We start from the raw sequence: 15,520 nt of genomic DNA on the forward strand, positions 1-15,520 counted from the left end.
AATCATGGAGCAATAATAGCTAAATACAATGACCTCTGTAACATCCAAGACTAATATCAACCAAGCATCCAAGTTAATGTATATCAGCAACTTTCTACAAAGATACAGGGACCACAAGATTTCAATGCAGACAATAGGTAAAAATAGAGATTAATTCTGAAAAACAGATTATGTGCTAGAGACAAATGTAGGAAAAAATTATATTCCTTGAGTTGTACTAAGAGAAGAACAGATTTATGAAAAGTCTAAAATCAAACTGCTTATATCCAATCAGTTTATAGGTTATGATCTGGGGAACTGGGTAGCAAACAAAGCCAGTTCACAAGGAGGTGGACAGAAACCTGAGTGTGCCCGCCTTCCTCTGTGACAAGTGTACTCAGAAGCTTGGTTGCACACCACACAGAATCACAGTATCGATAGCATGGTCTCCTAGGATGGTCCTTCCAGGAGCAGCACTGGAATAAGGGATTCTTTCCCCCCACCCCCAATGTTTGTTTGTTTAAGTTATTTTAATTCCAGTATAGTTAACATACAGTGTTATATTAGTTTCAGGTATACAATATAGTGGTTCACTAATTCTGTACATTGCTCAGTGCAAGACATTCTTTTCTTACATCTATGTAACCCCGCTCCCACAAGTAATATAACCTACACTGTATTTCTATTAAATGGCACAGAATCGCTAGGAAGCAGAGAAGAATTTCCACTTCCATATGGATAGTATCTGTCGCTTACTTGTTAAGGGAGGGGAAATGTAATTCCCCAGACCCACTGCATTCTCCCATCATTTTTATTTACTGCCCTGAGAAAATATCCATTAGAAGCAAACTATAAGGAATATTTATGTTCTGTGAGCAAAGGGAAAAACAGAAGTTGGGTGGGGTCATGGATGAGTAAGGGCAGCCTAGAATGATTCTGCTAAAGATATTTCAACACTGATGAACACCAGAGGCCGTCATTTGGCTTATTAAAATAGTGCTGGATAGTCAGGAGAAGCTGGCACATTTTCCTGTAGATGAGATAGCCCTAGGGGTTTGAACAGTTGGAACACAGCTGCCATGGCTAAAACCAAGCAAGTACAGATGTCACACCAAAGTGGAAGTAATTTCATACCATCCCATGCTGCCAAATTCAAAATGCTAATGGTGAAAAAGTATTGAAGGAAGTCTTTAAAATAGACTAGATAACTATTTTAAATACCAATTCTGTGTGTAACTAAAAGTTTTTGCTGTTAAGGTCCACGGACAATAGTTATGGCTTAGAGAGCCCAGTCAAAAATTTTACTCCTCAGCAAGATGAATGTATTACAATGTGCCGTTCTTACAGTCTGGAACAGCCACAAAGTCACTCGACATCAGACTTTGTAACTCCAAAGGTCTTTCAGAAAATGTCCTTTTAGGCAATTCTTTCTCCTTGAATAGTTGCTTCCCTTATAAGTAGTGCTCTCATTCTCTATATCCTTAATGGATATACTAAATCACATGGCACCACATCTCAGTGCTCACTACCCTTAGAAAGACAAGCCAGGGAAGGGAACACTTCACACACATACACACACCCAAACTTACCAAATGCCTTCTTAGGTTCTATTAACTTCAAGGTAAAGGGTTCATCTTTTTTTAATTCCTTTAACTTTTTAGCAACATCATAGTGACGCCACCCAATGATATCTTCTCCATTTATGGATTCAATATGATCCCCCACACAGATGGTTTTAATGGAGTCAATTAGGCTACCATCTTTAATTCTCTGAAAGAAAATTAAGGATAACACTTAATACAAAATGGAACTGTATAACATTGCTTTTTATGCCCCTGAGACATTATACGTATTGACATATTCACAATGCAGCTTAATGCTCAGTTAAAGATAAAGACCAGGCAACAAAGGACAACCACCATACCTCATTCAGAATTCTGCTCCATCAGTCATCATACCTCCTCCAAGAAACTTCTCCTCAAATCCTCTGGGTTACTCCCCTAAGAATCATTAAGGTGTTACTCTCCTGCTTCTATAGTAAGTGTTGTTACATATGCTGAGCTCTAAACTAAGCACTTTACATTTGCCATCTCATTTAATTTCAACAACCTTTAGCAGAGCCTCAGACCATAGACTGAAAAATTGAAGCTTGGAAAGATCTGTTGCAAAAAATAGGAAGGGAAGGAAAACTTCCAGACTCATTCTATGAAGCCAGCATTACTTTGATTCCCAAACCAGACACCCAGCAAAAAAAGAGAACTATAGGCCAGTATCCCTGATGAATATGGATGTAAAAATTCTCAACAAGATACTAGCAAATCGAATTCAACAGCATATAAAAAGAATTATTCACCATGATCAAGTGGGATTCATTCCTGGGCTGCAGGTCTGGTTCAACATTCACAAATCAATGTGATACATCACATTAATAAAAGAAAAGATAAGAACCATATGGTCCTGTCAATCGATGCAGAAAAAGCATTTGACAAAATTCAGCATCCTTTCTTAATAAAAACCCTTGAGAAAGTCGAGATAGAAGGAAAATACTTAAACATCATAAAAGCCATTTATGAAAAGCCCACAGCTAATATCATCCTCAATGGGGAAAAACTGAGAGCTTTCCCCGAGATCAGGAACACTACAGGGATGTCCACTCTCACCACTGTTGTTTAGCATAGTGTTGGAAGTGCTAGCAACAGCAATCAGACAACAAAAGGAAATCAAAGGCATCAAAATTGGCAAATATGAAGTCAAGCTTTCACTTTTTGCAGATGCCATGATACTCTACATGGAAAACCTGATAGACTCCACCAAAAGTCTGCTAGAACTGACACATTAATTCAGCAAAGTCACAGGATACAAAATTAACGTACAGAAACCAGTTGCATTCTTATACACTAATAATGAAGCAACCAAAAGACAAACAAACTGATCCCATTCACAATTGCACCAAGAATCATAAAATACCTAGGAATAAACCTAACCAAAGATGTAAAAGATCTGTATGCTGAAAACTATAGAAAGCTTATGAAGGAAATTGAAGAAGATACAAAGAAATGGAAAAATTCTGTGCTCATAGATTGAAATAATATTGTTAAAATGTCAATACTACCCAAAGCCATCTACACATTCAACGCAATCCCAATCAAAATTGCACCAGCAATCTTCCCGAAGCTAGAGCAAGCAACCCTAAAATTTGTATGGAACCACAAAAGACCCTAAATAGCCAAAGTAATATTGAAGAAGAAGACCAAAGCAGGAGGCATCACAATCCCAGACTTTAGCCTCTACTACAAAGCTGTGATCATCAACACAGCTTGGTATTGGCACAAGAACAGACACATAGACCAATGGAATAGAGACTCCAGAATTGGACCCACAAAAGTATGGCTAACTAATCTTTGACAAAGCAAGAAAGAATATCCAATGGAAAAAAGACAGTCTCTAACAAATAGTGCTGGGAGAACTGGACAGCAACATGCAGAAGAATGAAACTAGACCACTTTCTTACACCATTCACAAAAATAAACTCAAAATGGATGAAGGACCTGAATGTGAGACACGAAACCATCAAAATCCTAGAGAAGAAAGCAGGAAAAAACCTCTCTGACCTCAGCCTCAGCGATTTCTTACTTGACACATCTCCAAACGCAAGGGAATTAAAAGCAAAAATGAACTATTGGGACCTCATGAAGCTTTTTATCTTTGCACTGCAAAGGAAACAATCAACAAAAGTAAAAGGCAACCAACGGAATGGGAAAAGATATTTGCAAATGACATATCGGACAAAGGGCTAGTATCCAAAATCTATAAAGAACTCCCCAAACTCCACACCCGAAAAACAAATAATCCAGTGAAGAAATGGGCAGAAAACATGAATAGACACTTCTCTAAAGAAGACATCCGGATGGCCAACAGGCACATGGAAAGATGCTCATGTCACTCCTCATCAGGGAAATACAAATCAAAACCACACTCAGATATCACCTCACACCAGTCAGAGTGGCCAAAATGAACAAGTCAGGAGACTATAGATGCTGGAGAGGATGTGGAGAAACAGGAACCCTCTTGCACCGTTGGTGGGAATACAAACTGGTACAGCCACACCGGAAAACAGTGTGGAGGTTCCTCAAAAAATTAAAAATAGATCTACCCTATGACCCAGCAGTAGCACTGCTAGGAATTTACCCAAGGGATACAGGAGTGCTGATGCATAGGGGCACTTGTACCCCAATGTTTATAGCAGCACTTTCAACAATAGCCAAATTATGGAAAGAGCCTAAATGTCCATCCACTGATGAATGGATAAAGAAGATGTGGTTTATACATACAATGGGATACTACTTGGCAAGGAGAAAGAATGAAATATGGCCTTTTGTAGCAACATGGATGGAACTGGAGACTGTTATGCTAAGTGAAATAAGTCATACAGAGAAAGACAGATACCATATGTTTTCACTCTTATGTGGATCCTGAGAAACTTGACAGAAGACCATGGGGGAGGGGGAGGGGGAAAAAAAGTTAGGGAGGGAGGCAAACCATAAGAGACTCAAAGACTGAAAATAAACTGAGGGTTGATGGGGGGGTGGGAGGGAGGGTTGATGGGGGGATGGGCATTGAGGAGGGCACCTGTTGGGATGAGCACTGGGTGTTGTATGGAAACCAATTTGGCAATAAATTTCATATTTAAAAAAAAAATCATATGCATTCCCTACTCTTACCAAGTGGAGTAATAACTTCTTCTGAATCCACAGTATGATCACTGCATCTAAGAGTTAAGAGCAAAACTCATGTACCCCAGCATCTCTATAATTATCATTAGAAAAAAGAAAATTGTAAAAGGGTAACCTGGGAAGTTTGGGCATTTTTAAGTTTTATTACTATATACCAAAATTCACAATAGGCTTCTATTTCACCCCCAAATTTTAAGAACAATGCTATGTTCATTATAATAGTAACTATTAATATGCTTTATGCAAGTGAAATAATACCAATTCAGAGCTCATTATCATTACGAATAGTCAATTATAAAATAAATGAGAAATTTATAATCTGACACTGTTTTATTAGGGGTCCATATTAACATTACAAGTTAACAGAATTAAGAGTAACCACAGCAACCACTAAGTACAACTGGAATTTCTAAAAGGTCACAGAAAAATGAACAAGATTTTTAAGAAGACTAGAGTCTAAAGAAACAAAAAAAACTATTAAATATCCTGTTATCTACCCATTCTTAAGCCATTAGAGTGTGAAAATCTATACATAAATATTGCCTTCTTAAATTTTACTCTCATCTATCTCTTCATACCTTCTGAACCTATTTTTTTTCCTTTGAACAACACACAAATTTCAGTGTCCTATCACATGTTAAGACTTGTCACAGTTTTATTAATACGTAGTATATAAAATTAATTAAATGAAAAACTTTACAGACATGTATAAATCTTACTAATAAATTAAAGGTCAGAGGAACAAAAATCTACACTGTCTTGGGCCTAGGAGTAGTCACAGAAGTCACTAGAAGAGTGTCTAGACAGAAGGAGGAAAGGCAGTTACCAGAAGTCCAAGTAGCAAGGCGAGAATCCAGGTGGGCAAGAAAAACATCAAAGCACAGGTAAATAATCAGAAGTAGCAGATAAGGATCTGGGATGAAGAGACAGGAAAATCAGTGTAAGAAACCTGAACACCATAAGGTGAATACAGAAGTGGAAGACACAGATTATAGACGTTGTGGGTTACCTAAGCTTTAGCCTCTTAAGTTCATAAAATAAAGAATGAGGTAGTAATTGAGACAAGTTTCTGGAATATATGCTTTGATAATCATATTATAACATGACAGAGATTAATAATCTTGCTAAAAATGCTACTCGAACACAAAGGATGGAAAAAAGATGTTAATGCCATGCTTATATTTAGTGAGTCACTTAATATCCTCTGTAACACTTAAAACTTTGTCTAACCTGGTTTTATCTCATCTTGATACTGCAAAAAAGCAGAGAAGACAAATTTTTAAAAGATAGGATTTACAGCATTATTAAACTCAGAGGATCCTAGCCACCTCAGAGAATTATTATTCTCCGTTATTTCATCGCATATACTTATAAAACCTGCTAATCACAGACACCAGAACTCTAGGGCAGCATCCCACCCTCCTCAAAATCTTAGGTATCACATTCAAGGTTGTTTGAGCTGCACGCCCTGCTGCCATGGTCAGCAAGTTTGAGATCTGTGCTGCTGATCCTAACACTGTCCTCAGACTATGCTCATGATAATGTAACATTCTTAATTATAAACAGTTATTTCACTTAGTCCTCACAACAAGCCTCATTCCATTAACAAATGAGGATACCAAGGTACAATGATTACTGATGAAAAGAACACAACAAAAAGAACTGGGCTTCAAACAGACGTTGCACCCACAGACTGCATGACCCTAAATTATGACAAAGCCTAGAATATTTAGCATCTGTCCCTCTGTGTAAGTGTTTGCCAACCAGTCCTAAACCATTCTGGGAATTTCTAGTTTTAAGTATACTCTGAATTTTCTGATAAGGTTATTTATATGCTCTGGTTCTGGGAAATCTAGGCTTGGATGCTAAAATCACAAATATTTAAGTCTGTTGTCTTTTACCCAAGAAGTTTTACCTGTGAAAACCACACCATACTTTAATTCAAATTTAAGAAATCACATAAATGTTTTAGATTCAACATAGATCCTACAGTATAGGTCTGACATTTCACTTACCATAATGCCCTTGAGGTCCATCTATACCGCCAAAACTGGGAAGATTTAATTCTTTTATACAGCTAATACTAATGCTCCATTGTGTGTATATATACATACATCTTTATCCATTTATCAACTGATGGACACTTAGGTTGCTTCTGTATCTTGACTACTGTAAAGCTGCAATGAACACCATACACAAAGGCATGGTGTATTTATCTTTCCAAATTAGTGTTTTCATTTTCTTCAGATAAATACCAGAAGTGGAATTGCTGAATTGTATGGTAGTTTTTTAATTTTTTAAAGAAAACTCCATATTGTTTTCTATAGTGACTGCATGCTACATTCCTATCAACAGTATTACAAAGGTTCCCTTAACGTCCCATCCTCATCAACATTTGTTATTTTTAGTCTTTTTGGTAATAGCCATTCTAACAGGTGGAGGTGGTAGCTCATTGTGGTTTTGACTTGCATTTCCCTGATGATTAATAACCTAGAACATCTTTTCATGGGGGCACCTGGGTGGCTCAGTCGGTTAAGCGTCCAACTCTTGGTTTCAGTTCATGATCTTGCAGTTCGTGGGTTCAAGCACCCCTCCAGGCTCCATGCTGGCAGTGCAGAGTTGGCTTGGGATTCTCCCTCCCCTACCTGTTTGTCCCTCCCCCACTCATGCGTGCAGTCTCCCAAAACAAACTTCAAAAAAAAAAAATCTTTTCATGTATCTGGTAGTCATCTAGGTCTTCTTTGGAAAAATGTCTATTCAGCTTTTTTGCCCATTTTTTATTAGACTTTTTTTAGTTTGATATAGTCCAACTTGTTTGCTTTTGCTTGTTTTCAGATTCAAAAATCATCACCAAAAACCTATGTCAAAGAGCTTACTCCCCACGTTTTCTTGTAGGAATTCTGCGGTTTCATGTTTTAATTCAAGTCTTTAGCCCATCCTGAATTAATTTTTGTGTATGATGTGAGATAATGATCCAATTTCATTCTTTTGCAGATGGCTATCCAATTTTCCCAGCACCATTTATTGAAGAGAATCCCTTCTCCACTGTAGATTCTTGGCTCCTTTATTATAAATTGACTATATACACAAAAGTTTATTTCTGGGCTCTGTATTCTGCCATAGTGATCAGTGTTTCTATGCCAATACCACACTTTTTAAATTACCAGAGCTTTGTAATATAGTTTGAAATCAGGGAGTGTGATGCCTCCAGCTTTGTTCTTTCTCAACCTTGCTTCAGCTATTCCAGGTCTTCTACAGTTCATATGAATTTTAGGACTATTGTATTTCTGTGAAAAGTGCCATTGGAATTTTGACAGGGATCACACTGACTCTGTAATATTGCTTTGGTTAGCATTTAACAACATTAATTCTTCCAAGGCATGAACATGAAATAGCTTTTCATTTGTATCTTTCTTACATCCTATAGTTTTCAATTATTGGTCTTTCCCCTTGGTTAAATTTGCTCACAGGTATTTTATTCTTTTTGATACAATTATAAATGGAATGGATTCTTCTGATAGATTATTCACATATAAAAGTGCAAGATTTTTGTGTATTAATTTTGTATCCTGCAACTTTACTGTAGTACTTCTAACAGTTTTCTGGATAAAGTCTTTAAGGTTTTCTATATCATCTTCAAGCAGTGACCATTTACTTTTTCCTCTCCAATTTGGATGCCTTTTATTTCTTTTACTGGCCTAACTGCTCTGGCTAGAACTTCCAATATTGTGTTGAATAGAAGTGGCAAGAGAGAGCATGCTTGCCTTGTTCCTGATCTTTGTGGAGAAAAACTGAAAGTTTTTCCTTTAAGGATGATGTTAGCTGTGAGCTTGTCCTACAGGACCTTTATGATGTTGAGGTATGTTCCCTCTATACCACTTTGTTGTTGTTTTTTTTTTTTACCATTTGAATTCTTTCAAATATTTTTTCTTCAACCATTGAGATAAAAAATGTTTATATCCTTTTGTTAATGTGGTATATCACACTGATTTATGGGTGTTTAATCACCCCTGAAATAAATACCACTTGACCATGATGTATGATCCCTTTAACATATTGAATTTGATTTGCTAATATTAAGGATTTTTGTATTTATGTTATTAGGAATACTGGCCTTTTTCTTGGGGCATTCTTGTCTGGTTTTTCTATCAGGGTAATTCTGGCTTCATAAAAGGAGTTTGGAGGAGTTCACTCTAATTTTTGGAAGAGTTTAAAAAGGACTGGGATTAATTATTCTCTTTGAAGGCTTGGTAGAATCCACCAGTGGAGCCATCTGGTCCTGGGCTTTTGTTGGGAAGTTTTTGATGACTAGCAAGGAGACTGAATCCATCTGTTCAGATTTTTTATTTCGTCAGTCTTGGTAGGTTGTAGGTTTCTAGGAATTTACTCATTTCTTACGTTGTCCAATTTGTTAGATAGGATAGTTCATAGCAGTCTCTTACTATCCTCTACATTTCTATGGCTCCACTGTAACATCTCTCATTTGATTTTGAGTCCTTTTTTGTGAGTCTAGCTAAAGGTCTGTCAATTATTTTTCAAAGAACCAGCTCTTTGTTTCATTGTCTTTTTAGTCTCTATTTCTGCTCTAATATTTGTTATTTCCTTCCATCTACTAACTTGGGGTTTCATTTAGTTCTTTTTCTAGTTCCTTGAAGTGTAAAGTTAGGCTGAGAATGGTTTCTCAAGGCAGGCATTTACCTCTGTGAACTTCTTAGTCCGTGTAAATGTAGAGCTACGTAGTACTATTAAATACAGTTCTCTGCTCATCTAATTATGTGATGATTTGTTAGTACTCCTAATTGATAACTTAATAGCAGTATCAGATTTTTATAGATCATTCCTTTATACCTGCAACAATCCTGTGAAATAGGTGTTAATATTCCCTTTTGAGAGAAGGATCAAAGAAGCTTAATGACTTATCAAAGATCATTTGTCCAAGTAAATAAGTGGTTGGACTAAGACTGAAAGCAGGCATGTGTAGTTCTAAAGTCCATGCTCCTGTATATCACCACTCCCTGATCATGGAATCCTTCTTCCTTACCCTTGTCAATCTATACCACACTGTCCTACTCTAACCTACTTGGACTTCTAGCCACTACTGAAAGGATATCAAGTACTCACTTTAGCATATATACTAAAATTGGAACTATATAGAAAAGATTAACACAGTCCCTGCACAAGAATGACATACAAACTCTTGGAATGTTTCATTTTTTTCTCCTGCTTATCTTAGCAAAAATAAACATTGAAAGGGTGAGCCAGAAATTAATGAAAATGATTACTTATAAGGAGTGGGAGAAATGAGTAATGGGATAGAGGGCCAGGAGAAAGTGACAGATCTCTGAACGTCTTTTAATATACTTTTGAATCATTTTAATATTTTATTTTTTCAGAAAAATTAGAACATGATGCGGAGAAAACTCAATTCAAAGAGAAGTGGATTCAATAGTATTTCAAATGAATAACCATCACCTAATGGGGAAAGGGACAGGAAAGAACCCATTCCAAGTAACCTGAATAGAATACTTTGTGTATGTACATGTGTGTACATGCATACCAATCTTGAACTCTTAATAGGTTCTTCATAATATGGATATAGCAATCCTGAAACTATTTTGCATATATTGTAGGACTAAGCAAATGAGTAAATATTTTATTTTAAAAAGTATTTTAATAGGGGCACCCAGGCAACTCAGTCAGTTGAACATCAACTCTTGGTTTCAGATCATGATCTTCTGGTTTGTGGGTTTGCACCCCACATCAGGCTCTACACTGACAGTGCAGAGCCTGCTTGGGATTCTCTCTCCCCCTTCCCCACTCATGCTCTCTCTCATAATCAACTTTAAAAAATATATATATAAATATGTATATATATATATATATATATTTTTTTTTTTTTTTTAATGGGGGAAGGCAAGGGAAAAAAAAAAACCTATGGGGCAGGATTAAAATTTGAGGCATAATTTTGAGTCCATTTACTTCTAAAATAGGTTTTCTAACCCCATCACTGAAAAGACCCAGAAACAAGGACACTCCAGTGACCATGAAGGAGTCTAACTAGCATCCAGATCTTGACTTTGAAATACCCATCCTCACCAAAAGCAAAACCAGAGCCCCATGAAAAAATGGTTGATTCCAGGCTTGGGAAAAGACAAAAGATGAACCTAGAACATCTTGTTGTGCCAGAGAAGAAGAACTGCTTAATAAATGATCAGAGACATGTCAAAGGATACACAAGCCAGCTGAAAGATTCCGGCAGACCAAATCTCAGAAAATCTGAGCATAAGCAACAGTTGTGGACTATAACCCATTAAGTGAGAAATCATGTATCCATGCTGATAAAAACAAAAAACAAACAAAAAAAAAAATGCCACTTTTTTTCAACAGAATGTTTTAAATATATAAGAAATGATGGAATTTTTTAAAATTCACCATTTTGAAACCATTATAATAAAAATCAATTCAGGCAAAAATCAATCAACAGATGTTCAATCTGTAAGGTGCAAGTAGGAAAATGATATTTTTAAAATAAAGTTTCTCCCCACAAATATTAATTACAAAGGAAAATATAACATTGCAATGAAGACTGGCAGACACTATACCTTAGGTAAGTGACAAAGGTCATAAGCAAGCTAACATAATGCACCTTCCCATGTGGTACACCAAAAGGGACACATCTAATCTTCCTACCAAAAATACATAATCCGTTTCTCACACTGTCCCTCAATTCAGGCTTCTTTGAGGTTTCTCATTCTATGAAAGGCTGAGGGATTATTCTAAAGACCATTAAAAAGACAACTAAATAAAATTCATGACCCTGGATTACACCTATAAAGGAAAAGAAAAATGCTACGGAGGATATGAGGCAACTGACAGAAATGCAATATAGGCATTAAAAATTATTTTATCAATATTAGATTTTCTGAATTTCACAATTGCACTGTCTAGCTATACAGGAAAAAAAACCCTGTGCTTAATAACTACGTTCTGAAATACTAGAGGCTAAATGGGAATATATGCATTCCACTTTTTCAAATGGTTCTGAAAATTATATTTGTACATATGTATACATATACACATACACATGTGTGTATTAGACCAAAAAAGCAAACGTGACAAGTGGTAAAAATTGGAGAAATGGGTAAAGGGTATTATGGAAGTCTTCTGTATTCTTACAATCTTACAGTAAATTTGAAATTACCCCCACCCCAGTTTGTAAGAAGTCCTATTAATCGTATTCATTTCTCTTTTAAGTTGAATTCTACGTCAGCAGTTTGCTGTATGCTCCACTTTCTTCTTGCCATCATGTTCTGCCTCCCCAGGGCTAGTGACTCGTACTGACGCAGGCACATGTTCAAGGAGACATTCAAGAAAAAAAGAACACAAACTCTGAACAGAGGTTAAGATCTAAAAAATCCACGTATGTTTGCAAAACTTCTAAGCCCTTCCTGACATTAGAAAGGCATTGCTGCATGTGCCTCATGTCCTGAGCTTCCCCCAGATAATCCCACATGACTTTCCCAACTCACGATTTTCCATTTGATCACCCACTCAACCTTCAACACAGTCCTATCTTTTAGCAGAGCTAAAAATAGCCATTCTATCAAGTGGGGAGTTAAATAAAGTACTATTTACAGTTAAGGAGGTTGCTTACCTAAGACTTGTTTTAAATGACAGTGCATCAGCAAAGAAAAGATTTGGACAAAATAAAAACCTGAAACATACTCTGTTGCATGAAGTTTGTAACTAATTCTTAGTGAAGTGGATGGGAATGCCAGCTCTGGAGTCAGAGCTCTTAAATTCAAATACTGAATTTTTCTGCTATATAACTTTAAAGCAAGCTACTTAACCTCCCTTATCCTGTTTCTACATCTGTAAAATAGAGGTTGGTAATAGTACCTACCCACAGGTCAATCTCCCAGACACCATGTTCAACAGAAGAATCCAGAAACGACAGAGTACATAATATAGGATTCTACTTACAGAAGGTTCAAGAACAAGCAAAACTGTAGTGATAGAGGTCAGAGTAGTGGCTACCTTTGTGGGAGAAGCATACTGCGTGGGAAACAGTACAAGGGAGACTTCTGGGTGGTGGAAATGAAGTTTCCCTTGATCTGGGTGATGGTTAACAGGTGTGAGTACAATAAGCTGAACATTAAAAATCTGTTATACCCTGGGGTGCTTGGGTGGCTCAGTCTGTTAAGTGTCTGACTCTTGAGTTTGGCTCAGGTCATGATCTCACAGTTCATCAATTCGAGCCCCATGTTGGGTTCCCCACTGACCGTGCAGAGCCTGCTTGGGATGTTCTCGCTCCCTCTCTCTCTGCCCCTCCCCTGCTCACGTGGGTGTATGTTCTCCCTCTCTCAAAATAAGTATTTTTTTGAAAATTTGTTATACCTCAACAAGAGGAAACATAGTACCAATGGAATGGTTGAGACTTAAATGAGAAAATGTATGTCAAGTGCCTAGTACATAAGCATTCAATAAAAGTCTGTTATACAATTGCTTAATAGAACTGTTTAAGAGATAAGTCTACTTTTCTTTTCCCCACACCTCAGTTCTTAGTTTTTCATACTATTTCAAACTTCCTTCTCTTGCCTTTACAGCTCTATATTGGTCTATTTGTATTTAAATAAATTCTATAGTTAAAAATTCTTGGGGCGCCTGGGTGGCTCAGTCGGTTGAGCGGCCGACTTCGGCTCGGGTCATGATCTCGTGGTCCGTGAGTTCGAGCCCCGCGTCGGGCTCTGTGCTGACAGCTCAGAGCCTGGAGCCTGTTTCGGATTCTGTCTCCCTCTCTCTGACCCTCCCCCGTTCATGCTCTATCTCTCTCTGTCTCAAAAATAAATAAACGTTAAAAAAAAAAAAAAATTAAAAAAAAAATTCTTCAAACTTTTCTAAAGCTTATTTATTTTGGGGCAGCAGAAGTTGGGGGGGGGGGGACGGGGGAGGGAGGGGTGGAGAGAGAGAGGGAGGGAGGGAGGGAGGGAGGGAGAGAGAGAGAGAGAGAGAGAGAGAGAGAGAGAGAATATATATATCCCAAGGAGGCTACACACTGTCAGTGCGCAGTCCAACACAGGGCTCAAACTCACAAACCATGAGATCATGACCTGAGCCAAAAATCAAGAGACAGACACTTAACCAATGAGCCACCCAGGCACCCCTGAAGACTATTTAAGATGTAAGAAGGTGTCAAAAATATGTTGGAGCGCCTAACTGGCTCAGTCAGCAGAGCATGAAACACAGTCTCTGGGTTGTGAGTTCGAGCCCCACATTGGGCATAGAGATTACTTAAAATTATATAGGTGTATGTATATATGTATGTATGTATACATACACACACATACATACATATACATGGACACCTAGGTGGCTCACTAGGTTACATCCAACACTTGATCTCAGCTCAGGTCTTTGGTCTTGAGTTCAAGCCAAACAGTGATGGGCCCCACACTGGGCATGGAGCCTACTTAAAAAAAAAATTGAGGGGTACCTGGATGGCTCAGTCTGTTGAACATCTTACTCTTATTTCAGCTTAGATCATGATATCACAGTTCATGGAATCAAGGCCCACATCAGGCTCTGTACTACAGCGTGGAGCCTGCTTGGGATTCTCCTTCTCCCTGTCCCACCCCACTTGCATGAGCTCTCTCAAAATTATATATATATGTATGTATGTAATTTTTTTAATATAGCAAAAATGAACTATTGGGAACTCATCAAAATAAGAAGCTTCTACACAGTGAAGGAAACAATCAGCAAAACTAAAAGGCAACTGACAGAATGGGAGAACATATTTGCAAACGACATATCAGATAAAGGGTTAGTATCCAAAAATCTATAAAGAACTTATCAAACTCCACACCCAAAAAACAAATAATCTAGTGAAGAACTGAGTAAAAGACATGAACAGACACTTCTCCAAAGAAGACATCCAAACGGCCAACAGACACATGAAAAAACGTTCAACATCACTCATCAGGGAAATACAAATTAAAACCACAATGAGATAGCACCTCACACCTGTCAGAACGGCTAACATTAACAACTCAGGCAACAACAAATGTTGGCGAGGATGCAGAGAAAGAGGATCTCTTTTACACTGCTGATGGGAATGCAAACTGGTGCAGCCACTCTGGAAAACAGTATGGAGGTTCCTCAAAAAACTAAAAATAGAACTACCCTACAACCCAGCAATGGCACTACTAGGCATTTAGCCAAGGGATACAGGTATGCGGTTTCGAAGGGACACACGCACCCCAATGTTTATAGCAGCACTATCAACAATAGCCAAAGTATGGAAAAAGCCCAAATGTCCATCAATGGATGAATGGATAAAGAAGATATGGTATATATATATATACAATGGCAATCAAAAAGAATGAAATCTTGCTATCTGCAACTATGTGGATGGAACTAGAGGGTATTATGCTAAGCGAAGTCAGAGAAAGACAAAAATCATATGACTTCATTCACAGGAGGACTTTAAGACAGAACAGATCAACACAAGGGAAGGGAAGCAAAAAAGAATATAGAAACAGGGAGGGGGACAAAACATAAGAGACTCTTAAATATGGAGAACAGAGGGTTACTGGAGGGGTTGTGGGAGGGGGGATAGGCTAAATGGGTAAGAGGCATTAAGAAATCTTCTCCTGAAGTCATTGTTGCACTATATGCTAATTTGGATGTAAATGTAAAAAATTAAATTAGAAAAAAATAAAATATATTTGGAAATAACCCCCCCTCCATTTTGTTTAAATGAAACCTTACCAACCCATCCCTGCTGAGCCAGTTCTGACTGTTAAGAT

General features: G+C 37.5%; 1 protein-coding gene and 1 non-coding gene across 5 annotated transcripts in view; one reads left to right on the forward strand and one right to left on the reverse strand.

Moving 5' to 3' along the window:
- GIPC2 (GIPC PDZ domain containing family member 2) overlaps window positions 1-15,520 on the reverse strand; it is a 445,972-nt gene that overhangs the window by 402,577 nt on the left and 27,875 nt on the right. For all 4 annotated transcript variants that reach the window (XM_053893514.1, XM_019413908.2, XM_019413907.2 and 1 more), the window contains exon 3: window positions 1,569-1,749. In XM_053893514.1, coding sequence (XP_053749489.1) covers window positions 1,569-1,749 — 181 coding nt within the window. The remainder of the gene's footprint in view (window positions 1-1,568; window positions 1,750-15,520) is intronic.
- LOC128775963 (U6 spliceosomal RNA) lies at window positions 9,826-9,929 on the forward strand. The gene has a single exon (XR_008420941.1). It is a non-coding gene; the product is annotated as a U6 spliceosomal RNA (small nuclear RNA).

Source organism: Panthera pardus, unplaced genomic scaffold (assembly GCF_024362965.1).
Source record: "Panthera pardus isolate Hobbes unplaced genomic scaffold, ASM2436296v1 HiC_scaffold_11, whole genome shotgun sequence".
In the NCBI taxonomy this organism is placed as follows: Eukaryota; Metazoa; Chordata; class Mammalia; order Carnivora; family Felidae; genus Panthera; species Panthera pardus.